Here is a 25,611-nt window from a genome sequence, read left to right as displayed (position 1 = left end):
AATTAAAAGTTTTGAATTACGTTTGGATTTGATTGGTAAACAGAAAGGAACGACGTTTTTAGCAAATACAAAAGAAAAGAAAAGCAAAACATTGGAAGGATACGGTTTTTGAATTATCTCTCCGCCCCCTCTTTCATTTCTTCTCTTCTCCGGCAGCCTCTCTCTCTCTCTCTCTCTCTCTCTCTCTCTCTCTCCCTCTCTCTCTCTCTTCCCTTCGAGACTGTCGGGATCTCTGTATTTATTTAATTCAGATCCCTTATTTATTGATCGATTTATTCATTTATTTATTTATTTTGTTGGCAATATTGAGAAATGGGTGCGTACAGAGCCGATGATGATTACGATTATCTGTTCAAGGTGGTGTTGATCGGCGACTCTGGCGTTGGAAAATCCAATCTCTTGTCCCGTTTCACTAGAAATGAATTCAGCCTTGAAACCAAATCAACGATCGGCGTTGAGTTTGCCACCCGTAGTATCCGTGTTGATGATAAGATCGTCAAGGCTCAGATTTGGGACACCGCCGGCCAAGAAAGGTTCGTTTTCTTTCCCCTCTCCGTTCCGTTAATTTTGATTTTAATTTCCTTAATCTCTCTCCCTAATCCTAATTCAATTTCTGAATTTCGAGTTTATTGCTTAATTTCTAATCAACAACCCATATTACAACGATTTGACCTTCTAACCACTTTTAATGTTACAACTATTAGAATCTAGCAAGAAGAATATGCGGTAACGACTCTACAATTAATTGTAAGCCATGTTCTATATATTCACGATTACAAACCCATGTTGTAATGACCTGAACTCCCTATGCTCATAATTTCTAATCATAAACTCATATAATAACTACCCTAGTTTCTAATTATAAACCCATATTATAACCAACTATTTTTAGTTTCGAATTAGAAAGATATACGGTAGTGATTTATTTTCTAATTAGAAAGTCATGTTTTAACAATCTGACTTTCTCTATACTCCTAATTTTCAATATGCTCCTAATTGTTCTTGTTTTTTTTTACGTGTATGGAAGAATGAATGTCTGATATTAAGATTTGGGCATTATTTGGAAACAGGTACAGAGCGATCACAAGCGCATACTACCGAGGAGCGGTGGGGGCATTGATAGTATACGACGTGACACGACACGTAACATTCGAGAACGTGGAGAGATGGCTAAAGGAGCTAAGAGGGCACACAGATCACAACATAGTGATAATGCTGGTGGGGAATAAGGCAGACTTGCGGCACCTGCGGGCAGTGTCGACGGAGGACGCACAGGCATTCGCCGAGAGAGAGAGAACATATTTCATGGAAACCTCAGCCTTAGAGTCCTTCAACGTCGAGAATTCCTTCACCGAAGTCCTCACACAAACCTACCGCGTCGTCAGCCGGAAAATCCTCGACATCGGCGATGACCCCACCGTCCTCCCCAAGGGACAGACCATCGACATTGGCTCCAAGGATGATGTCTCCGCCGTCAAGAAGGCCGGCTGCTGTTCTTCATAGCAACCCTCCCCCTCCCCCAACACACCACTTCGGCAGTCCCAATCTGGGGTTCAAATGGGTCTTTTTTTTCTTTTTTTGTTCTTATTATGTATGATCTGATCTTGTGTTCTTCTCATTTTTTTTTTTTTTTCCTTGGCGTCGCATGTTCATGCACAATTTCTAGTGGCCCTTTTACTTAGGTAGGTTGTACCTATGAATTTGATCCATGCTTAGAAGAAGAATTATTCGGAGGAAAAGTTATGGAAAATGTACCTATATTTTATGCCTTTTCATCTTCATCCTTTGTATTTCCTTAAATTTATTCAATTATAAGCTACTGCATATAATTTTTTTTTCCTTAACCTTTTATCTTATTTATTTATGGTTAAGCAAAATTGATTAATCGAGTCATATTTGAAAAACCTAGTTACAGTCCATGCCTATGTCTATTCTTGTCCACTTTGTACCCTCCCCTACTAAGGAGAGGGTCTAACCCTATTCCGACTAATGGCTCACACCGTCCGATAACATGGCTCTGATACCACTTGTAACTATTGCTGCATATATTGCTTACTTTGGATTTAGTGGTATTTATTGAGATCACGTAAATGACTTTTAAATCTATAATCACGTACTCGTTACCAAGACCATGCGTGGTCCAGACTCTATGCAAGAAATTCAATGGTGATTTAATTCTATATTCTCTCTTCATCTCTCCAATAAATGAAGTTTCTTTAATAAACTTAATTCTAATTAATGAGATGTTATTTTGTGTTAAACTTTTCTTGTTTAATTTTCTACTGTCATTGAGAGGTCAAAAAAATTAGACTAAGACATATTCTCAAGGAGAATCTTCACCTCATGAGACTCCAATCCATAAATTAAATAGATATCTCTATATAAAATTATACTTTTGTTCATACTATAATATTCCCGTCTAATTGTAGGTTCGTTAGCAAGTGCAACTCTTTCTACGGGGAGAGATATTAATTTCGTGAAAAATTATGCAATCAAGGAATGTTTTGCAATGGCTAAGCTCGCCATGAAAATAATGTATGTGAACTCAACATAACAATTTATATATACTATCGATGGGAAGGTAAGATAATTAATATATTTTAATTGATAATTATCTTTGAATATCCTATAAATGAAGTTCTTATCTGTTGCAGAAGTATAACTAAATTTCTTCGTTTTCAATTCTCTCTTAATTTCTCGCGGCTTTTCTCTGCAATGGATCGTGTTTCTTGGAGAACTCAGGTGCTTTCGAATCACCTTGTTCATCACCAAACTACTTCAGATCTTAGCCCCAATCCATGTCTCGAGTTCTCCCCTCCGGAGATTTCCGAATGCTTCTCCTTCGACATCAAACAGATGCGGAACCTCTTGGATGTTCATAACCTTCCGGACCGGGACTGGATGTTTGGGCTGATGATGCAGAGCAAGCTGTTCAATCCCGTGCAATCCGGTGGCCGAGTCTTCGTTTCCCCTGATTATAATCAATCCATGGAGCAGCAGAGGGAGATGACGATGAAGCGGATTCAGTACCTTTTGGATAATGGCGTTTTCAAGGGTTGGCTTACAGATAATGGAATTGAAGCCGCGTGGAGAAAGTTTGCGCTGTTTGAGGCAATTGGAATTTATGATCACTCTCTAGCGATTAAGATTGGTGTTCATGTCTTCCTATGGTACGTTTCGATGTTGATCGTTTTACAGTCAATAACCTTTTAAGATGTTTTGATACTCATTTTATGCTCTTTAGATGATTATTCCAATTCGGGCCTATATATGTCTGACTAACTTGTTTCTTCTTCCTCTTTTTTCCTTTTTCATTTGTGTTCCGACTCTGAGCTTATCAATATTAAATGTAGGAATTGTATGTGGATTAGTTATGATAGATTCAATGTGGGTTGGAGAGAAAGAACAAACATTTCTTATAAGGGTATAGAAATCTCTTCCTATCTTTTAAAATTATGAGGCTAACGGCTATACATAACGGGGCTAAAGCGGACAATATCTAGTAGTGGTGGGCTTGAGCTTGGGCTGTTACAATGATATTAAAGCTAGACACCGAATAGTATGCCAGCATCTGCATCCAAGGATGCTGGACACCCAAGGGGGGTGGATTTGTAAGATCTCACATCGGTTAGAGTGAGAAAGCATTTCTTATAAGGGTGTGGTTCTCTCCCCAATAAACGCTTTTTAAAATCGTGAAGCTAATGGCGATACGTAACGGGCCAAAGCGAAGAGTATCAGCTAGCAATGAGCTTAACCTAGCACTAACCATAGGAAGTGATTATTGATACTAACTGGAAAAGAGTTTGAATGCTGGATGTTATATCACTACTTAACCCAAAACAACTAATTTTTCTCAAGTATTTCAGGGGTGGAGCAATCCAATTCTTTGGCACAAAGCGTCATCATGATGCATGGTTAAAGATCACAGAAAATTATGCGATCAAGGGTTGCTTTGCAATGACTGAGCTCGGTCATGGAAGTAATGTATGTGAAGATCGTTCCTTATTTTGCGTTAAGTTGCTTGTCTTTTCTTATTGTTTTCTAATTCTCCCACATATGTAAATAATTTTAGGTTCGAGGAATTGAAACAGTAACAAAATATGATTCAAGCACTGGAGAATTTGTTATTAATACTCCCTGTGAGTCAGCTCAGAAGTACTGGATTGGCGGGGCAGCCAAGGTAAAAGCAATATTTCAAACTCTACTCTCTTGTTATTCATTGTTATTCTGTGTGCCAATGAAATTCGTTTCAGCTTTTCCCTCCCTGACTTGTTCTTCTATTAATCTTTAGCATGCAACACATGCTATAGTCTTTTCACAGCTTCACATAAATGAAAAAAATGAAGGCGTCCATGCTTTTATAGCTCAGATCAGGGATGCAGATGGTAATATCTGTCCACAAATACGTATAGCAGATTGTGGCCATAAGCTTGGCTTGAACGGTGTTGATAATGGTCGGATCTGGTAAGTATCTTGGATATACTATAGATTTATTCAATTACTGGGAGAAGCACATTCTATTCTACAATTATCAGTTTTGAAAATCCATGTCAGGTTTGATAATGTGCGAATTCCAAGAGAGAATTTGTTGAATTCTGTAGCTGATGTATCAGTAGAAGGGAAATATCTAAGTGCCACAAATGACCCGGACAAGGTTAATTTTCCAGATAATTCAGTGTTTACTTGTGTGTGCGCGTTTGAGAGTATGAATTTAGTAAGAAAGCTTTCTTAAATTTGATACCATTATTTGAACTCATGGATGATTCTTTTACTACATGTTTTCAGAGGTTTGCAGCATTTATGTCACCTTTGACATCTGGTCGTGTAACCATTTCCGTTGCTGCAATTTATTCCGCAAAGGTTTGTTGCTTATCGATAACGTTTGCTTTTATCGATTTTGTTGGATTTGGAACCATATAGTATTCTTTTAGATTTTATAGCTGTTTGTTCATAAAAAAAGCACATCAATTTGTTGTCAGGTTGGTTTAGCAATTGCTATAAGATACTCATTAACAAGGAGAGCCTTTTCACTTACGCCTAATGGACCTGAAATCCAATTGCTGGACTACCCTAATCATCAAAAGAGATTGCTGCCTCTCCTTGCTAAGACGTGAGTCTTCAAAGCTTAAGTTCTCTCGTGCCCATAATCTTATTTTTCGTGAAACCCCGTCTTTCTTTCGCTACGAAGATTAACGTTGTTGAGATACATTATATTCAGCATTAATGATTGACAGTGTTTCAAGTTCTTCTTGTTGACTGTAAGGGAGGGAAATTTTACTTTATTTCATCTTTTCTACATGTGATTTGAATAATCATTGTTGGGATCGGACTGCATGCACATGCGTGTCGAGCTGCTTCTAGAAATTGAAGCCTTGGACTGAAACATCCATGTCTTAGTTGTAATGCTAGTTTTAGAATACTGAATATGATTCTGTTGTATGCTTGTGGACTCTGGTAAATTGCTTAAAAAATCTGCACAATTTAGTACATCATTGTACAGGTCTGATACCTTTGGTCTGATACAATTTGCATCGAGTTCATACATCATTGTCTAGGATGTGAACATGAAAATTATTCATTCAATAAATATGAACTCGCATGATTAAAATGCAAGAAGTTATCAGATTATGAACATTAGAACAATAATTATCTTAGTGGTGTAATTGCTGATTCTAGGCTATGAATGATACTAATTGTGCAGATATGCCATGAGTTTTGCTGCAAATGAGTTGAAAAGGATCTACATGAAGAGAACACCAGAGTCCATCAAAACGCTCCATGTTGTATCAAGTGCATTTAAGGCTACCTTTACCTGGCATAATATGAGGACACTTCAGGTCAGGATTTGCGTTTACTGTTGGCTTTGCATATCCAAATGATCGAAGATATTGACGTTAGATTTGATACTTCATGTTCAAGGAATGTCGTGAAGCATGTGGAGGCCAAGGCATAAAGTCCGAAAATCGAGTTGGTCCTTTGAAAAGTGAATTTGATGTTCAGTCTACTTTTGAAGGCGATAATAATGTCCTAATGCAGCAGGTATGTAGTTTACATCATTTTATTCATCTTCTTAGACCTGCGGGATTTAGGAGGGCTGGATACTTAATTGCAGGTGAGCAAGGCATTGCTGTCTGAGTTCATTGCAGCTAAGAAGAGAAATAAACCATTTAAAGGTATGGGATTAGAACACATGAATGAGGCCTGCCCTGTCATTCCTTCTAAGCTTACTAGTCCTATCCTTAGAAGCTGTCAATTCCAGGTAACATTAGCATTACCTTTTCCCTAATCGGTGAACCCGAGTTTCATTCGTTATTTTCTTACCATCTTCCTGCACCAGACGGATGCCTTTTGCTTAAGAGAACGAGATATATTAAATCGTTTAGCTGCTGAAGTATCTCAACATGAAGCACAAGGTGATAGCAAAGAATATGCCTTCATTCAGGTGAGATTCCTCGCTTCTTATTCACTGGCTTACAATGACTCCATAAATCGTTTACTGTTCGACCCTCTAATCGTCGTAATCCTTCTGGTGTTATAGAGCTTTCTGCTTGCAGAAGACTTGGGCAGAGCTTTCTCTGAAAAAGCCATATTGAAGTCTTTTATGGAAGTTGAAGATAGTGTACCATCGGGTCCAGTGAAGGTAACGTTTACTGCATACTTCTTATCCATTGATATATGCTGCCTAATATGAACGTCCATATGTATGGTTTCTGCTACAGAATGTTTTAGGTGTACTGAGATCCATGTATGCGTTGATCTGCTTGGAGGAAGATGGTTCCTTCATCCGCTATGGTTATTTATCACCAGAAAATGCAGGGGCAGTGAGGCAGGAAGTGAAGAAACTATGCAGCGAAATACGACCGCATGCTCTAGCGCTGGTCAGCTCCTTCGGCATACCCGACGCTTTCCTGGCCCCTATAGCGTACAACTGGGTGGACTCCAATTCCTGGCCTTCGGTGCAGTAAAAGGAAGGTGCATCCGTGGTGAGAATTTCCTTGATATCATCATACAAACATTTGGCAGGGAGGATTTATTGGGGTTGGTCAGTATTCTTAGAAATTATGAAGTATATTTGAACTTTTGTAATAAGAAAAAGCTTATATGTATACCCAATTTAGATAGAGATTTCAAATCACAACAGTATTTAAATAAACTTTTGTAAACTTTTCTTTTTAGGTTTAATAGTTCTTAAATTTTATAAGATGTTAAGCAAGTGCTTAAAGTTTGAAAGAAGTACTGTCCACATCTTCGAGAAAAAGAAAAAAAAAAGTCTTGTTTTTCATTTCCCAATAGATCTAGTTTTGGTTTTTGTTTACCAAAGAAGGCTCTGACATTTTGGTTTCACTTCTTCTCGGGTCTCCCAAAGTCGGAAACGTCAGAGAATCATGGTTCCCACTTCTCTTACTTCTTTTGTACCAAACTCACTTCCTGTCTCTTCGTCGGGTCTAGCTTCTTGCACTCTTTGCCTAACTGGCAATATTTTATTTTGAATTCGATAATGACCATTAAAAAATTTCAAACGCCCTATCTCATATGTTAAAACCAATATAACATCAAATTGAATTTCCCAAAATTGCTGCAAGGAGAGGGAAGTGCAAATAATGCAAACAGCTAAAACATGAAACAAATGCCACTATACAATTTTAGAAACTTAAGATTACCGTTCAAACTATTAGTATTAGACACAAACACAACTTACACATCTTCTAAACTGAATATAAATGGAATAAACTCCAAAGAAAACCTTTAGAACGAACTAGCATCCAGAAAAGAAAAGGGGTCAAAATGCCATGTATTCATGAGACAAACTACAGGACGAGGTATATATCGACATAAAGCAGCAACGGGACGAGTATGTCCCATTGTAAGAATTATTTGACTGATTGTCCAAGCTCCACAGGCCCCTTTGCAGTAAGCCTGCCCATCTTCTTCTGCAGATCAGCCAGAGGATCAGCTGGTAGTTTTCCCTTTGGGCTCTTTTTTGCACCAGCTTGCTTGAGTTCTAGCCTATATAATGCAAATGAATCATAATTGCTTATATCATATTCGTACAAATGCCATTCGAGTGAGCTTGATGGCTGTGGATCCATGTAATAGGACTTCTTCTGACCACCGAACTCCTCCATCACCTTCTTCCTTGATTCATGCCAACCACGGCCGCTATAATCTGGCAATGACCTTTGCTTTCGAGTACCACTCTCAAAGGCCCGTCTAGGTTTGTCGAAATAGAGCCATTCCCTGATTGTCTCACCCTCAAGAAATGAAATATCAAAAAGCTCTGCAACAATGAAAAGATCACTATGATGGAACACACACCAATTGATCCAAGTCACTCGAAAACAAAGAGATTAAACCCATCGCTAACAAATATTGTCCGCTTTGGCCCGTTACGTATCGCCGTCAGCCTCACGATTTTAAAACGCGTCTGTTAGGGAGAGGTTTCCACACCCTTATAAAGAATGTTTCGTTACCCTCTCCAACCAATGTGGGATCTCACAATCCACCCTCTTTGGGGCCCAGCGTTCTCGTTAGCACACTGCCCGGTGTCTGGCTCTGATACTATTTATAATAGCCTAAGCCCACCACTAACCGATATTGTCCGCTTTGGCCCGTTACATATTGCCGTCAGCCTCACAGTTTTAAAACGCGTCTATTAGGGAAAGGTTTCCACACCCTCATAAAGAATGCTTTGTTCCCTCTCCAACCAACGTGGGATCTAAGATTATATCATTGAAATGGGCTAACAAACACAAAATTAAACCAAGAAAACAGAAAAAGTTCAAGCAACACAAATGCTTACCAGGAGCATTCCATGGAGATTTTCTTGTTGCAGCACCATCACATATAGGTATTCCCACCTCTTTGGCCTGTGTCTTTGCAAGAAGAGCAGCAAATAGTGGACCATCTGTTAAGCCAGTGCCCCCAGGGCGCAATATTGGAGCCATTCCTGGAAGGCCTTCATTTATTGCAAGCATGGAATGACAGCTACTGCAATAGTCCTGGCACCATTTAGATCCTTGAACAGGTCTGAAACAATCCCAGAGTGCACACATTGGCCCCATAAAAGCAGATGGTGGGGGCGAGATGTATGGGGGAATGCTAGGCTTTGTGTCCTGACTAAAGTCTCCCGCATCATACGCCCCGATAAGCACCCCATAGTCGAACTCTTGGTGCGAATCCAATAAACGACAATCCATAGTAGACATATCATCCATACCGACCACTAAGTTCTGCACAAAGTTCTGATCTAATTTGAAATCTTCACTATTGACTTTGCACTCTTCAAATCCAAGAACACTATGCTGCTGGCAGCAGCATTAATTCAGCTAGTTAGAATCTATTACATTAAACATAAGGGATGGTAGAAAACCAAATGCTCAAAGTCTTACCTGCTGAAAATCAGACGGATTGCAAGCAAGAACGCAATGTTGATCAGGCTCGACCTTTGGTTCAGCCAATGTGCTAGTTGCATCATCTTCCTCATCGAAATGCTCAAGAAGACGAGCTAATTCTTGTGAGAACGATCCAAGACTGCCCTCCTAATTAAACATGTAGAACCATTAAGATTACAAAAGAAAAACACCCTTTGCAAAAGAAATTAAAGAAGCTTACAACAAATGAAGAGGCAGGGGATGGTTCATTAAGCTCGGCATTCCACTCCCTGAGCATCTGATGCACTTGCTCCTCCAAGACAGCAACATCGGTAGTACGGCTCTCCTTCCTTGCAGATTGAAGATTAGTGAATATCCCTTGAAGATCATTCACACGGTTCTTTGCTTTTTCCTTCAAAAGCTGATGAGAAGTAGACTGGCAATTACTCTTCAAACCCCTCGGCATTGATCCCTCTCTTTTCCACCACTGAATCGAAATAAATCACAAGATGAAACTCATAAACAGAGTCCTTCCAGATTTTCAAACAGGATGAACTCAGAAAAAAGAAAATCATTTGGATCATCGAAACACATACATAGAGTTTTCAGGTCGCCAATGCATATTCTTCTACTCACGATTACTCACAGCTCAGATAATATGAGATTGAATTTTGAAAACAAATAAAATTTCGAATTCATCATGATCTCTCAGCCATCGAAAAATCTATCAAAGATTGCTGAAGAATTTCAAGTTTCGAAATCCGAGTAAGAGGACGAACATTTCAGCCCTAATTTAAGTATAAAAACCCTAAACAAAAACAGAATCATTACCCGCCAAATTAAAGAAATTTTGGCTCGAAAATCTGGGCAAGCTTCAAGGAAGAAGATGATAGATAGATAGATAGATAGATTACCTCTTCGTTCTGAGCTTTAAGGTCGGATCGATTCTCTACAAATTCGATGTTGACGAAATTGAAGACTCGAATTTACTCCAATTTCGGTAGCATCCTTTACCCTTTTTTTGCTTCTTTTTCTTTCTTTTCTTCCTGTGAAGAACTTTCCAAAGCATTTCGTTAATTCTTTTTCCCCTTTTTGGGGAATGAGCATAATGAGGGTAATAATCTTTGGGAATGGTTCGTCCCTTCTGCACGCCATTTTCCAATAAAGTTCATAACTTTAAATTATGAAAATTAATTAATTTTTTGATTTCTTTATTAAATTTTATTTTCGACATATTTTAATTTTTTATAAATAATCTTGCATTTCATTAATCCTACCTATATTTTGATGATAACACATTCAAATTTTTGATACATTCTCTTCGTCAATGGTTTGATTATATTACATGATGTTCAGTGCAGTGTTTTTTGTCCCAAAACATCGTAACGTTGATTAAACTAACGTAGACTCGTTCTCTTAAACTCTTTTCACTTTCATAATCTTACCAAACTTTCAACTTAAAAAAAAAAAAAAAAAAACCCATCAACTTAATTTGTTAATATAAATGATTAAACTTACATGAATTTAAGGACAAATAACATTGTAAACGTAGTTCATCAACTAAATTTTTTTCGCGTTCTATACAACTAAAAAATTTAAAATTTAAAGTGACCCGCAATCTCAGAATCTTTAGTTATTTTCAATAATTATCGTTATTAACCCATTGCATATCTTTCATTATAATATATAAATATATTAAATAGAATAAAGACATATAAATGAGTTAAACTCTATCGGACAAAAAAAATAATTAAAAAAAGGAAAGTACTTTAAAGACTGCATAAGAACCGTACAGATTTAATAAACAAAACCAAGATGCTGATAAGAGCACGAAGACTTTGGAGTAAAATAATTTATGAAAGCGTTGACTTTTAGCATCCAATAATGTCAGTATTTGAAGCCATGTTTGTCGCACTTATCACATGATTCAATCAAGTTGATGATTTGATCTTTGTCCCGATTCTTGCATGCAAATTCTCCATATGATTCATTGATTGCCTTTGACCAAATCTACGTTTTCTATCTCTATAAGAACACTTAGAACATTAACAAAAACTCAAAAATGGGAGAAATCAGCCGTGGTTCGCTTGAAACTACACCAACTTGGGCTGTTGCGGTCTTTACTTTCGTGTTCTTCTTTTTAGCTTTCATCATCGAGACTTCACTTCACCACCTTACAAAGGTAAATGAAGCTTTCCCGGTTCGATACAACAAATTTCGAACCATTTTTATGATTTTTTCTTCAGTTTCTTAGGAGGAGGAAATTCAAATCCTTCAAAAGGGCTTTGGGAAAGATCAAAACGGAAATGATGAAGATGGGTTTCATCTCGTTGCTTTTGGCATTCACGGAGGCATCCATTCCAAATATTTGTGTCACCAAAAGGGTGTCCAAATCCTTTCCTCCATGCAGAGATATTGCTATGGAGGCGTCCATGGATTCGGTTGTTTTCGCTTCCACTCAAACTCCCGTGGTCAACTCAGACCAAACTGATCATTGTGAATCGAAGGTAAATGATTCACTTGTTAAGAATATTTAGTACCGAATATATTTAACTTTTATTATAGGCTTCATTATAGCTTCTCACAACGGATTGATCTTCGAGGTTTATATCACTTGAAAAGCTATTAAAAATGTTATTAAAAGAATACCCATTTGTGAATGAATTTGATTAGGGAATGGTTTCTTTGATGTCGAGGGAAGGTGTTTCTCAGCTGAATATCTTGATCTCCTTGTTGGCTGTGTTTCATGTTCTTTATTGTATCTTCACAATGTGTTTAGGGATCGCCAAGGTATCACTTTCAAACATAACAAGTTATGTTCTTTGTCGAAGTTTTTGGTTTGAATTTTTGGCTTAAAAGAATGAGAATCTATGTGGGCAGATTAGAAAATGGAAAGCATGGGAGAAGGAGACTCAAGCTCTTGATTATAAGATGGCCAATGGTACCTTCTTTGCTTTCTTTTCGTTTTTGAAGCTAAATAAAGTCATTGTACGTTGCTTTGGTTTAGCTTAGAACGAACAAATTTACAATTGTTTAGAATAATTCAAGCTTGATATAATCTGTTAAGAACTGTCGACTCTCCACAATGATATGATATTGTCTTTGGGTTTGTTTTTGGTTTTCCCAAAAGGTCTCGTACTAATGGAAATGTATTTCTTACTTATAAACTGAAGCTAACATCATCTATATCACGAGCTGGGATCGAAAGGACTCCTTTCCCAACAATTCTCGCCTCGAACAAAGTACACCATAAAGCCTCCCTTGAGGCTTATGGATCCCTCAAACAGTCTCCCCTCAATCAAGGCTCGACTCGTTCTCTAAAACCCTCGAACAAAGTACCCCTTTATTCAACACTTAAGTCACTTTTGACTATACTTTTGGGGCTCTTATACCATATTAAGATCCATAGACCTTCCACAATCGTATAACATTGTCCTCTTTGAGCAATTCCGTTTTAGATGATTCCTTATCGTTTTGGAGGTAATTAGATCAAATTTTGAAAAGTAATATATTTATCCGAAGATTTTAGCATTTATGATCTACATGTTTGCATAACTACGACTGTTCTTAGATCCAATTGTATGAATATGTAGACTCTTTTATATAGAATAACAAAGAAAACAAGTCAAATAAAGACAGAGAACAAAGTGTTGGGAGTGATATGAATGAAATCCAAATCTGCAGATCCAAGGAGATTCCGGCTCACAAGTCAAACATCTATTGGGAGAAGACATCTAAATTTCTACGCCACTCATCCACTCTTGGTTTGGCCTGTAATATCACTTCACCTCTCTCAAATTTGATCACTTTTTTTATTGAACTTTCATTGAATTTTGGTTTATAACTTAAAAGGTTTGCTTTATAAGACAATTCAGTGGCTCAGTTTCAAAATCTGATTACTTCACTCTTCGCAATGGCTTCATTACGGTAACCAAAAAAACGTCTGAGTTATAACTTCTTGTTCTTCGTGTTCTTCATGTTCTTCGTGTTCTTCGTGTTCTTCGTGTTCTTGTTTACAGTCCAACATTGCTGGAGGGTGTGAGTTCAACTTCCAGAAGTTTGTTCATAGAGCTTTTGATCATGATTTTGTGCAGGTTATTCAAATCAGGTACAAATAAGCCACCTTGGTGAATTACTCATTCTTTTCCTAATGGAATTATGACTTTGTTTGGGTATGGCTGCAGGTTCTGGATATGGATTTTCTCCATTCTTTTTATATTTTTCAGCGCACATGGTGAGAAATTCTACTCCATCCCCATCTTTTCTTTATTATTTTTACAACACAATAGAATCCACTTGAACAACTCCACTCATTAACTTATATCAACTCAAATTCGACCATCTAACTTCAATAACAATATTTATTTATTTATTTTTTTTTTTTTTGCATGTAACGTTCCATGTCTAAGATTCAAAATATCTTATGGCATGAATCCGTTACTTACTTCTAAGACTAAAAGCTATCCCCACGGGTCCTTTCAGCGTTCTTTATCATCACTCAAATGCTTCTTAAACAAATTTCTTAGAGGTCACCAAACTTAGAATTGTTATAAGCAAAACTGTAACCGCTTAAGTCCACCGCTAGCAGATATTGTCCGTTTTGGCCCGTTACGTATCATTGGCCACCTCACGATTTTAAAACATGTGTGTTAGGGAGAGGTTTTCACACCCTTATAAGAAATGTTTCGTTCTCATCTCAAACTGATATGGGATCTGACAATCTACTCTCTTTGGGGTCCCGACGTCCTTGCTGACACATCACTCTGTATCTGACTCTAATACCATTTGTAACAGCACAAGTCTACCGCTAGCAGCTATTGTCCTCTTTGACTCGTTATGTATCATCACCAGCTTCACAGTTTTAAAACGCGTATGTTAGGAAGAGGTTTCCACACCCTTATAAGAAATGCTTCGTTCTCCTCTCCAACCAATGTGGGATCTCACAATCCACCCCCTTGAGGGTCCAACGTCCCTGTTGGCACACTACTCGGTGTCTGACTTTGATACTATTTCTAACCGCTCAAACCCACCACTAGCAGATATTGTCGGCTTTAGTCAGCCTCACAATTTTAAAACGAGTCTGATAGGGAGAGATTTCTACACCCTTATAAGAAATGTTTTGTTCTCCTCTCCAACCAATGTGGAATCTCATAAAATATGTGGAGTTCTTATAATTAAGCCACCGAAAACGAAGTGACACCTTGTTAATATAGATATTAACTTTCAATTCTTTTAACCTTGTCTCAGGGAGCCTATCATTAAGACTGCTCTCATTCAATTATGGTCTCATTTCATTCATTTACCCTCCATTACTCGAGTACTCAAGTATCACGTATATGAATCTGAGTCTCATATTGAAATCCCATGTCATTATTTTGCAGAGTTCTACAACCATTACTGGCTCCCATTCATTCCATTAGTGGTAAGAACTAGACTCACTCACACAAGCAAGATATAATGATACATAGATTAATTGTTTGTGTAAAAAATTGACAAGATTGTAGTAACTGTGGGAACAAAGCTGGAAGTGATCATAACAACAATGTGTGTAGAAAGCAGCAAAAGAAACCCCATAAGTCAAGGAGAATTTACAGTGAAGCCTCACGATCAACTCTTCTGGTTTAGCAAACCCAACTGGCTTCTTCACCTAATCCAGTTCGTCCTTATTCAGGTAAATAATTTTCACCCAAAACATGTCTACTAGAGAAAGATTTCCACACCCTTTAAGGGGTGTTTCGTTCTCCTCCCCAACCAATGTAGGAGTCTCACCATGAACTTAACGACTTTGAATTTGATTTCAATGGCAGAACTCATTTCAGCTGGCGTTTTTCACGTGGGCATGGGTACGTACAAATCAAACTAAATCAAACAAGAATTTTTATGTCTTTTTTGTTTGTTTTTTTAAGGGAGTTTTAGCTGAATTGGTAGAACAGTTTGAATTTGGGGTAAAATCATGCTTCAATCGAAGGAATGAAGATATTGCTATCAGGCTTGGGATGGGCGTTGGAGTTCAGCTGCTTTGTGGATATGTCACGCTGCCTCTTTACGCTCTCGTCACTCAGGTACTCGTATTACTCGATTTAGTATGCTTAACAAATGTTTGAACACGAACCCATTTCACGAATTGATGAATCGATACTAAAAATGTACGTAATTTGGTAGATGGGGTCGAGCCTAAAGAGGACCGTATTCACTGATGGCATTGTAGAAGGCCTCAAGAACTGGAAGAAAAGGTCGAAACGGGGGCTTTCCAACAAGCAATCCTCTTCGACCCTTTACTCCAAATCAATGTCTTTCCATGGTGAACATCGGAATATCCTCAGCCATTCATCCGGCCAAGAGATATCGATCGTAGCAACGGCTGAAGAACGAAACTCAGCGCGAGGACGACCTAATAGTGGCGGTTGTGATGAAGAAGCTATTAGCTGCACGCAAAGGGAAAAGTGTAAAGTGGGAATGAGATCAAACTATGATGGGGAGATCTCTTTTGCAAGCACATGGAAAGAATTGGAGATTTAAGATGGCTGGAGAAGGAGCTTATGAGACTCTTTAGAGCTTTTTTCGAACTATCTTCTTCAGATATTGAAAGCTCTTGAAGTGTATAGTTTGTGTTAAAGCAACAGAGGGTCGAGTTCACACGTTTCTTAGATAGGAATGTCCATTTAACACACGAAAACTCGTATCAAATGAGACTAGGAATTTAGTCTAAACCGAGAAGGACTAAGAAAGATTTTTCTTAGTTAACAAAAAGGAGTCGGGCAAAGGAATTACATTCCCTATCCTCGTCTCAACCTTGACCGGATTTCAGCCACGCCACACTGTTATATATATAAATTGAAAAATATATTTGAAACATAATTGTTTTTTTAAACAAAATACTAATAAAAATTTAAACGCATTTTATTTATTAATAAGATTCCTTCTCTCCTTTTGAAGGATTCCAACTTGGACGGTGGCAATGGATGCAACGTGGTTATTAAGTCTATGGTAGTCTTTTAATATTGTCTAAACGAGTTTTCGAATTATATTTTTCGAACATGAAAGAAGGAATTTTGAATAAGACGCATTACGTTATAACTTTTTTTTATCAGACCAATTAAACTAACCAAACCTGACATCAACCCGGCACGTTGTAATTATTGTGAATATTTGTCATTTGGATTTTATGAAATATTAATATTAGTTCTAAAAATTTATTGGAACGCACACGTAAAACCAAATAAGCAATTATGGTAGAATTCAAACATTTATTCAACGTGTATTTATTAATTAAATTGAATATAATTTATTATTGTGAGAACTGTGGATGAAAGCCGAATCGGCAAGGAAGGTCGGCATGGGTGACGATTTTAAGTAATAATATTCAAATTAATTATCAAATAAAAAATAATCATTATGTTTTTAATATAAATATAGTCAGTGGAAAAGAAGTGACGTCATGGAACACGTAGATCGTTATCCTTTTGACACGGCGGACAAAAATGGGGTGGGTCAGAGATAGTTTGGTTCGCCGACGAGGACGAGAGGTGATGAATGCAAGTTATTAGCTTTCCACGTGGCGGGCCCTTGCTCAATGATGACACGCCATCAGCTGTTCTTCACGTTTTCTTGTCTTTTTTTTTTTTTTTTTCCTTAATTAAGAACATAAAAAGTCGAAAAGAAAAAAAAAGGAATGACGTCAGGTGGGGACCACCATCGTCACTCTCCGCGTACCGTTGATTTCATAGCTCTGCCGAACTGCCGTTGACGCCTGGAGTTACCGTTCATTTAAATCCCCACGAGGCCACCATAGAAAGCCCAGTAATTCAAGAATTTCTCTCTCTATCTCTAGAAATTGGGCGCCATGAACCAAGCAATTCCTTACAGATCAATTGGCACAAAACAGAGCCGAGTGAGCGTGGCATTTCGGGGCAGTGGATCATGGCGCGATGTGAGCGCGTCCGTGTCGGAAAGTGCGGCGATAGTGTTTGCTAGAAGAGGGTGTTGTATGAGCCATGTGGTGAAGCGGCTGCTTCTTGGACTTGGAGCGAATCCGGCGGTGTATGAGGTGGAGGAAGACGAAGAATCCGGCGTGGTGGAGGAATTGGAGGCAATCGCGCAACTGGGGAACGGGAAGGTAGAGTTGCCGGCGGTGTTTATTGGGGGGGCCCTGTTTGGAGGGCTGGAAAGAGTGATGGCTACGCATATTTCTGGGGATTTGGTTCCTATTTTGAAACAAGCCGGCGCTTTGTGGCTTTGAATTATTCCCTTCCCTTCCCTTCCCTTCCCTTCCCTTCCCTTATTCTCTATCAATCTTTCACCATTTTCTTGCTCAATTTTGCTTGCAATTCAGGGAATTCTTTTTCCTTTTTTCCTAATTAGATTTCGTAAATGGAATTTCTGTTGTTGGGAAGCCACTCAATTTTTTTTTTTTTTTCATCCCATAGAAAGTAAATAATTTTAAATATCAAATTTTGTTTTTTTTGTTTTTACTGTTCTAATATTGTTCTAATATTTTTACGGTAGATTCTTGATTATTTTTATCACTCAAAATGCTGTAAATAGATTTTATTAAAATTTTAATATATTTATTATTATTGGACGATGAAAAACTCTCTCAGCCATTTTGAGAAAACCAAAGCAAAGTCATGAAAGATTAATTTGTTTCTATGGTGAATATATATTTTATGTAAGATTGTATCGAATAATTTTTTTTAAGTTAAAATTTTCTAACCCTAACTCGAAAATCATCCGAATTTTTGAGTTGAAATTCGAATTTAAAATGTTCTAAAAATTATTAAATTGAATAAAAAATGAATAAAAGATTTATTTATTTAATGCCGTGGTTTGATTGATAATGTCACGTAATTTATTTATTTATTGATGGAGGGAAGTGTCACCTTATTTATTATTTATTTTTCTGATTTGATTAAAAAAAATCCTTACACAAATATCTGTTCGAAGATATCTTTAAAAGATTTTCTTAAATATAAAATTTTTAGTTGGTGTTATTATTTATTGTAAATAGCAGGTATAAATAGGTTATTTACGTAAATATCCTTTACCAGCTTAATCAGTCAGGAATAAAAGCCCAATCAGCCCAATTTGAAAGGTGAGCCCAAATAATATCCAAGGAAAACTTGGGCTTTAGTTTAAATAAGCCCAAAGAGAGGCCTTAATAAGCAAGTATTTTTTTTTTTTAAGAAAATAAAAGATAAAATTAATATATAGTTTATAATTTAGAGGGAAATGTAAGGGACAATATTTTCTTTGACCAGGTCAAATGCTTTAACTTTTGTTGCATTAAAACCCTTTAATAATGTTTTTTTTTCTAGAAATTATAAAGAAAAAAAATATATTTCTATTTCTAAAAATAAACGAGCATGGTCATTGAGTCTCGTTTTCGTTGATTTTAATCCCTAAGAATTGATCCAGCCCAAATCCACCACGAGTAGATATTAAAACATGTCGGTTTATAAAGAAAGTTTTGTTTCTCTCTCTCCAACAAATATGAGATCCTTCCAATCAACTCTCAAAGTTGTAAAACATGTCGGTGATTTGTAAGGAATGTTTTGTTCCTCTTTCTAATCGATGTGGAATCCTCACAATCTGCCTCCTTAAAGGCACAACGTTCTCATTCACACACAGCCCGATGTCTTACTCTAATACAAGTATTGTCTTATTTGGATTTTCCCAGAGTTTTCTCCCGATGTTTTAAAACGCGTCAACAAGGGAGAGATTTTCATAAACCTTAATAGAGTCATTACATCGGTATATTTAATTATTTTAATTTCATGATTGAATTATTGTGTTGAATTTCATTTTTTAATGTCTATAGTCTATAGTCTATAGCCCTAGGTTATTTATATTATTGGTCGACATTAAATTAATTGCATGATTATGGATAGTTTGGTAGTTGATTAATTCCATTTAATTTTTTTTCTTTTTTAGTTAGTGGAAATTTGTCGTGTTTTTATTTTTATTTTTTTAATGTATCACTGTCTTTAATTCTGTCTCTTTCTCTCTCTAAGAAAAAGAAAAAGGAAGAGAGAGAGAGAGAGAGATTCATTAGGGTTTATAAGTTTGATCCACCTTTTATAAGGAGAGAAAGTGGAGGGCTTTATATAAATTATTGCCTTTTCTTGGACCAAAAAGATAATCTTTATTCTTATTATATATCAACAAAGTATATTGTTATTTACCAAACAACCCCTCGAACCCTTTTTATTTACCCTTCTCTCTCATCAAACCCAAGTTTTGCAAACATTTTCATCATTAACCAATCATCACATTCCCTTCCTCTTACCCATTTTCAACATGTTTTGAGTTATATATATATTATATCTGGTTGTTGGAATCCTACGACGATTAATTAAGGAAAAAATTACGACTATATAAGTAAGTGATACTGATATAAATTTTTTTTCAAGAAATTAAAATAAAATCACGAGAGTTTAGATTCAAAGTGGATAATTTTATCTCATTGTAAAGATCGGGTGTTCTATAAGATTGTGCAAAAATGTAATTAGCAAAAAAAGAAATAATTTTTTTTGTAATATGAAATTTGGTAGGACCAAAGAGATATGAAAAGAACAAATAATTATTTGAGAATATATGAATATCCATGGTGCTAAGTTTTGGGTGTAAAAGGTTTGAAAATAAAAAATAATAATAATTTAAAAATATATATATTAAAAAAAAAAAAGTCTTTTTATGAGCCAAAGCATGTGGGGTTTCTGTAGCTTCTTCCCTCACATAAAATTTTAATTTTAATAAATAAATAAATCCCTTCCCCACCTTATCTTTCTTCCTCCAATATTTCTATGTAATTTAAATATTAAATCCAAAGTTTTATCATGCAGCCATTATTTCCTCTTTTAAAAAAAATATATTTTTCATATTTAATTAATGTTATTCCTTTAAAAAAAGTATGAATAGGATAATCGGATTATTTTGGATTAGATTATTGAATTTTTTAAAATTTGAAAACTGAGTTCAGTCAGTCAGAATAATATATATATTTTTTTTTTTTTGTAACTACCTAACAAATCTGAAAATAGAGTTACAATCCAATTTTATTATATTTTCTAAAAGATTGAATATTTAATGTGTGTAACCAATGATAGTAATGTGATTTATAAATATTTGATATCTGAAATTTATGAGATTTTAGTTATTAATATAGTAGGCATAGTGGAAAGTAAGTTTTTTTTTTTAAAAAAATCGACAATCCAACCTAACTTAAAAATGAGAAGTTGGGTAGAGTGTGGTTATGAATTCTATTTAAGTTGCTTGGGTCACCCAATCCAACTTGTGCTTGAGTTTTATGGTTATACTACTACAATATGTATCATGGAAGGTAAGATTCTTGGTCATACTACTGCCATCGAGTTTTAACGCATTTCCTTGCTCATGTTTTAAAAAACATTTCTTTCAAACATGACTCGAGACTTAAGCATATGTCGATGTTCTGACTTGTTTGCTAGGTTAGAACAAGTGTCGCACAATGATTATCCCGCTACAAAATAGAATGAACCTCAAACTATTGAGACAACAATCATATCTAAATTCAACCAAATTTGACTCGATTTTGATCTAAAGTTTTCCAAATTGGTATATAAATTGCAAAAATATTAGTGGGTGGGAATAGAAGTAGCCATTACTAAAATTTGTACACACATTATATAGTAAAAGACAAGCCAAGAAACAAACATACCCTTACAGCCAACATTTTGCTTTTCCCTACAACTTCCATTAAAATACAGACACCTTCAAAGACAAGACAGAAATATATAAGTATATATATATATATATATATATATATATAGAGAGAGAGAGAGAGAGAGAGAGAGAGAGAGAGAACAGGACTGTTGAGAAAAGGCATGGGGGAGGCTTTAGCTTTGGTTGAAGACAGAATATTCTGTGCTCACCAAAGATCAACAGGAAAACACCAAAACATTTATACTAAACAAACTCAAACCCCAAAAAACATCATTACTATATGATTACTTAAGGATTTTAATGTTTTTTTTTTTTTTTTTTTTTTGAAGAACAAGGGTCAGTCAGCCAGATGGGCTCAGTTCCCAAACTCCCAAATATTCACTTATTTTAGGGTTTTAAAAATATTAGTTTCGGGTTTTTATGAGTTTGAAAATGTTGCAGGCTGCTGGTAAGCTCCCTCACAAGAATTATTGACAAAAAGGATGATCGTGACTATAATAAAAGAGATATTATCTTCATTGGTACGAGACTTTCTAACATAACAAAAAAAACAAAGTCATGAAAAGAAATGAGAAAAGTCGTTGTTCCTAACAAGTGGTATTAGAGTCATATCTCTAACTTAACTATGTAACAAAAATCATTTGCTATCCAACAAAGAAATTATGAGCTTCAAGGTGTAACCATAGTGGAGATTCACGTACAATTATTAAAATGGGCTTGAAAGGATTGAGAATATAGATGTCCGTAGGGACGGAGCAGCCTCATCTCTCCCATCTAATTCATTCTTCATCCCTACTAAATTTTCTATTTATTTGAGATTCATTAGGTTGGATGGAATTTTCCCGGAATAATTTTTACTCATTTATTATTCTTTAGAAAAACAAAGTTTTATAGTTTATTTTTAATATAATATTTATTAAAAATGCTAAAAAAAAATCTTAATTTAATAAGCAAACTATACATCCTTCTTAAGAAATTATTTTAATATTACAACGTTGTGTTCAGTTTAATTATTATAATTAAAAAATAATAAAAAAATATATTTTTAATATGGGTTGAAAATATATTTTTTTACATGAAGAAGATGTATACATTTTTTCCACTTAAAAAATTGCAAAGCACCACCGTCCACCACTTTGATTTTTGAGGCTAATGGAGATCTCAATTTGGTTTGAAATAAATAAAAAAAAAAAAGAAAATTAAAAAGTGAGAATAATATTATTGTATTGTGATATAACATTATAAATTTACTAAATATTATATAGTTATTGTATATTCTTTGTTTTCAAATAATGGTTTTTTTACTTTAAACTTAAAATTTCATAAATACTTCCAAATTTGTAATAAAATTATTATAGACTTAAAAATATAAAAATTAAATTATTATGAAACTAAATTTTTGTTTTTATGAAAATTAAGAATTATGAGATCCCACGGTGGTTGGAGGGAAAATGAAAATCTTTCGTAACGGTGTGAAAACCTGTGTGTGAAAATTTGTTCTTAAGTGACGTTGAGGATGATACGTAATGGGCCAATAATATAATTTTGTATATATATATATATTATATAGTGGGATTTGACAAATAAGAAAGAAAAATAAGAGACAAGCAAATTATGGGATAATCATTTCATATGTAAAAGGCAGAGATATTAACTTTGTTCCAAACATCATCCTATGTGTCATCTTCCACATTCCCTCTCTCTCTCTCTCTCTCTCTTGATCTTCCAAACCAAACCCTTTTCTTCTCTCTCACCATTCTTCCCAAAACCATCTCAATCTAGTGAGAGAAAGACACAATTTTGCTCTCTGGGTTCAACTAAGCCAATGCAACAAAGCTTGAGAATGATGGAGAAAATGGTAAACGATGAATTCCCAAACTCTTTCCTCCAAATCCCGCTCGCCAGATCCAACCCTTTTTCGCCCAAGAAGAAGCGCAACCACCCCGGAACCCCCGATCCCGACGCGGAAGTCATAGCGCTGTCGCCCAAGACACTGATGGCCATGAACAGATTCGTGTGTGAAATATGTGGGAAAGGGTTTCAAAGAGACCAAAACTTGCAGCTCCATAGACGAGGACATAACCTTCCATGGAAGCTGAAGCAAAGAAGCAACAAAGAGGTGAGGAAGAGAGTGTATGTGTGCCCTGAAACCAGCTGCGTGCACCACCATCCATCCAGAGCGCTGGGGGATCTCACCGGGATTAAGAAGCACTTTTGTAGAAAGCATGGCGAGAAGAAGTGGAAGTGTGAGAAGTGCTCTAAGAGATATGCTGTCCAGTCTGATTGCAAAGCGCACTCCAAAACTTGTGGCACTAAAGAGTACAAATGTGGCTGTGGTACTCTATTTTCCAGGTATACTTCCTCATAATCTTTCAATTTAGATTTGTAATCACAATTTAGAAAAAGGGTTTTTTTTCTTGTTCCGAACAAAGTAGGCCTATGAAGCCCTCGAACAATCTTCCCTTAATTGAGGCTCGATCCCTTTCTCTGGAGTCCTCAAACAAATTTCACCATTTGTTCGACAAAGTACACTATAGAGCATTCCATGAAGTCTATGGAGCCCTCGAACAACCTTCCCCTAATCTAGGCTCGACCCCCTTTCTCTGGAGTCATCGAACAAATTTCACCATTTGTTCGACACTTGAGTCACTTTTTTACCAAACATTTGAGGATTCTATTGTCACGACTAAGTTAAGAGCATGACTCTCATGCCATGTTAGGAATCACGAACCTTCACAATGATATGAGATTGTCCACTTTCAGCATTAGCTCTCATGAGTTTGTTTCAAAAGACTTCATACCAATAAAAATGTGTTCCTTACTTAAATCATTCTCTAAATTAGGTAAGACTCAGCCCTCATAAACTTTCAATTTAGCTTTATAATGAGAATTTGGAAAAGGGGTTGCTTGAAAAGAAACTATACTCTAAATTCTTCATAAAAAGTTTCAAACTTTAATGAATTTGGTTGCTCAAACAGGAGAGACAGCTTCATTACTCACAGGGCTTTCTGCGATGCATTAGCTGAAGAAACAGCAAGAGTGAACGCCGCCACTACAATAACCGCCGCCATGGCTTCCGCCGCCAATTTCAATTGCAATTTCATGGCTGGAGTCACAGAACCACCATTCATGCCTTCAATTTTCAGCTGCAATGGCCTCTCCTCAAGAACCAACACCAACAACAATCTACACCCAATTCCCCAAATTAATTCAGGGCTAATGTACTGTGACCCATTATTAAATTCTTGCCACGCCCCGCCACCAGCTGATTATAATCTGAATTGGGTATTTGGAACAAAGGGTCATGATTCAGTTCAAAATCCACCGTTGATGAGTGGCGGTGGCGGTGTTTCTTCACTGTACAGCCACCAATTACAGCAAGTGAATCAAACCCACATGGCTAACATGTCAGCCACTGCTTTGCTGCAGAAAGCAGCTGAAATTGGGCCAAATTCCAGCTCGGATCCACCATTTTTCCAAGAGGGTTTTGTGTTCAAATGCAGCGGCGGTACAGTTCAAAATGGGAGTGAATTTTCAAATTCTGTTACTCAAATCCCAATTATGGCGAATGAGAATGAGATGTACACTGCAAAACGGCGTCGTACTCAGAGTGAATTCATGGGAAGTGGAAGTGGGTTAACAGGAGGAGGGCAGACAAGGGATTTTCTTGGAGTTGGTGCCAACACTATTTGCCACACTTCATCCATTAATGGATGGATTTAGATTTCAAATTTCATGTCTTTTTCTTCTTTAATATGTATTTTGTTTTTCCTTACCCAAACAAAAGTTGGATAAAAATAAAGTGAACGACAACCGTTGAAGACAAGGTTGGAAAATTGCATAGATCGAAATATGTCAAAAACAAATAACTAAAGTAGAAGAACAACGTGAAGCAAAGAGTTTTACTAAACTTTCAAATTAATAACTACTTAATAACTATCCTAAAATTGGTCTGGGTTAATAACGTCTTTTGTTAAGTCAAGCTTATTAACTCATAAATGAGGACGAGGCGGATCAAAATTGAACATCTTGAATATGGTCAGTGTGTGTTCTATGTCATGGGAGGTAAAAGCTGGTTGAATGATATTTGAAAAAATGGGGAGGGATATCACTTGAGAAAGCTTGTCTCTTTTAAATGGCGTGGGTTTCTGTGTCTGATAAAAGGAGGAGGTGGGGCAAAGTTGGAGGTCCCCTTTTTGGACTCCATTATTGCATTGTTTTCTTATATTTGTCTCCTTTGTTGTCACGTCAAACATCGACTTAATAAAACTCAAAAAACAAACGAGTTAAAACAGAGCTAAAAAGATGCTTTATTATTGGTATTATCAACCAAGAGATTAGCCGTTCAAATCTCTACCTTCACGTATTATTAACGAAAAGAAAAGAGAAAATATGATACTCGTTAATGGATTTGAAAAAGAAGTTGATATCTGTTTGTAAAAGAAAAGTAAAAGTGTTATGAAAAGAGATATCGAGTTGATATGAAGTCCAAGATAAGCTTTACCATTTTCCAAGGCGTCATTTGTAAAACTTGGATGCT

General features: G+C 36.2%; 6 protein-coding genes across 10 annotated transcripts; 5 read left to right on the top strand and 1 right to left on the bottom strand.

Moving 5' to 3' along the window:
• The first annotated feature begins 67 nt into the window (after positions 1-67).
• Positions 68-1,768, top strand: LOC111469871 (ras-related protein RABA1f-like). The gene is made up of 2 exons (XM_023115332.1): positions 68-533; positions 1,071-1,768. The coding sequence occupies exons 1-2, from the start codon at positions 313-315 to the stop codon at positions 1,501-1,503; spliced, it is 654 nt and encodes a 217-aa protein (XP_022971100.1). The 5' UTR covers positions 68-312; the 3' UTR covers positions 1,504-1,768.
• Positions 1,769-2,649: 881 nt separating this feature from the next.
• Positions 2,650-7,138, top strand: LOC111469767 (acyl-coenzyme A oxidase 3, peroxisomal-like). Its single transcript, XM_023115188.1, has 13 exons — positions 2,650-3,170; positions 3,867-3,984; positions 4,073-4,180; positions 4,292-4,464; positions 4,555-4,654; positions 4,786-4,860; positions 4,980-5,110; positions 5,702-5,837; positions 5,920-6,039; positions 6,113-6,259; positions 6,338-6,442; positions 6,539-6,640; positions 6,720-7,138. Exons 1-13 carry the CDS (start codon positions 2,716-2,718, stop codon positions 6,963-6,965), a joined length of 2,016 nt encoding a protein of 671 aa, XP_022970956.1. The 5' UTR covers positions 2,650-2,715; the 3' UTR covers positions 6,966-7,138.
• Positions 7,139-7,612: 474 nt separating this feature from the next.
• Positions 7,613-10,483, bottom strand: LOC111469812 (transcription factor VOZ1-like). 5 transcript variants are annotated; one of them, XM_023115246.1, is made up of 5 exons: positions 10,286-10,483; positions 9,613-9,858; positions 9,390-9,539; positions 8,801-9,305; positions 7,613-8,278 (listed from the first exon to the last, which is right to left on the bottom strand). In XM_023115246.1, exons 2-5 carry the CDS (start codon positions 9,835-9,837, stop codon positions 7,872-7,874), a joined length of 1,287 nt encoding a protein of 428 aa, XP_022971014.1. In that variant the 5' UTR covers positions 9,838-9,858; positions 10,286-10,483; the 3' UTR covers positions 7,613-7,871. The 5 variants fall into 5 exon arrangements, with proteins under 5 accessions (XP_022971014.1, XP_022971018.1, XP_022971019.1 ...); XM_023115250.1 differs by having other exon boundaries at positions 8,801-9,302; XM_023115251.1 differs by having other exon boundaries at positions 8,801-9,230.
• Positions 10,484-11,433: 950 nt separating this feature from the next.
• On the top strand, positions 11,434-16,179 carry LOC111469638 (MLO-like protein 12). Its single transcript, XM_023114972.1, has 13 exons — positions 11,434-11,553; positions 11,618-11,878; positions 12,045-12,161; positions 12,252-12,312; positions 13,056-13,144; positions 13,224-13,298; positions 13,391-13,479; positions 13,556-13,605; positions 14,753-14,793; positions 14,869-15,042; positions 15,179-15,214; positions 15,305-15,433; positions 15,534-16,179. Exons 1-13 carry the CDS (start codon positions 11,434-11,436, stop codon positions 15,888-15,890), a joined length of 1,599 nt encoding a protein of 532 aa, XP_022970740.1. The 3' UTR covers positions 15,891-16,179.
• A 957-nt stretch (positions 16,180-17,136) lies between these two features.
• On the top strand, positions 17,137-17,686 carry LOC111469896 (glutaredoxin-C9-like). Its single transcript, XM_023115363.1, has one exon. The coding sequence runs from the start codon at positions 17,215-17,217 to the stop codon at positions 17,608-17,610; it is 396 nt and encodes a 131-aa protein (XP_022971131.1). The 5' UTR covers positions 17,137-17,214; the 3' UTR covers positions 17,611-17,686.
• Positions 17,687-22,730: 5,044 nt separating this feature from the next.
• LOC111469801 (zinc finger protein NUTCRACKER-like) lies at positions 22,731-24,891 on the top strand. Its single transcript, XM_023115231.1, has 2 exons — positions 22,731-23,423; positions 24,050-24,891. The coding sequence occupies exons 1-2, from the start codon at positions 22,747-22,749 to the stop codon at positions 24,792-24,794; spliced, it is 1,422 nt and encodes a 473-aa protein (XP_022970999.1). The 5' UTR covers positions 22,731-22,746; the 3' UTR covers positions 24,795-24,891.
• Positions 24,892-25,611: the final 720 nt, after the last annotated feature.

Source organism: Cucurbita maxima, unplaced genomic scaffold, assembly GCF_002738345.1.
Source record: "Cucurbita maxima cultivar Rimu unplaced genomic scaffold, Cmax_1.0 Cma_Scf00041, whole genome shotgun sequence".
NCBI classification, from domain to species: domain Eukaryota; kingdom Viridiplantae; phylum Streptophyta; class Magnoliopsida; order Cucurbitales; family Cucurbitaceae; genus Cucurbita; species Cucurbita maxima.
This window is presented reverse-complemented; position numbering and strand designations above follow the sequence as displayed.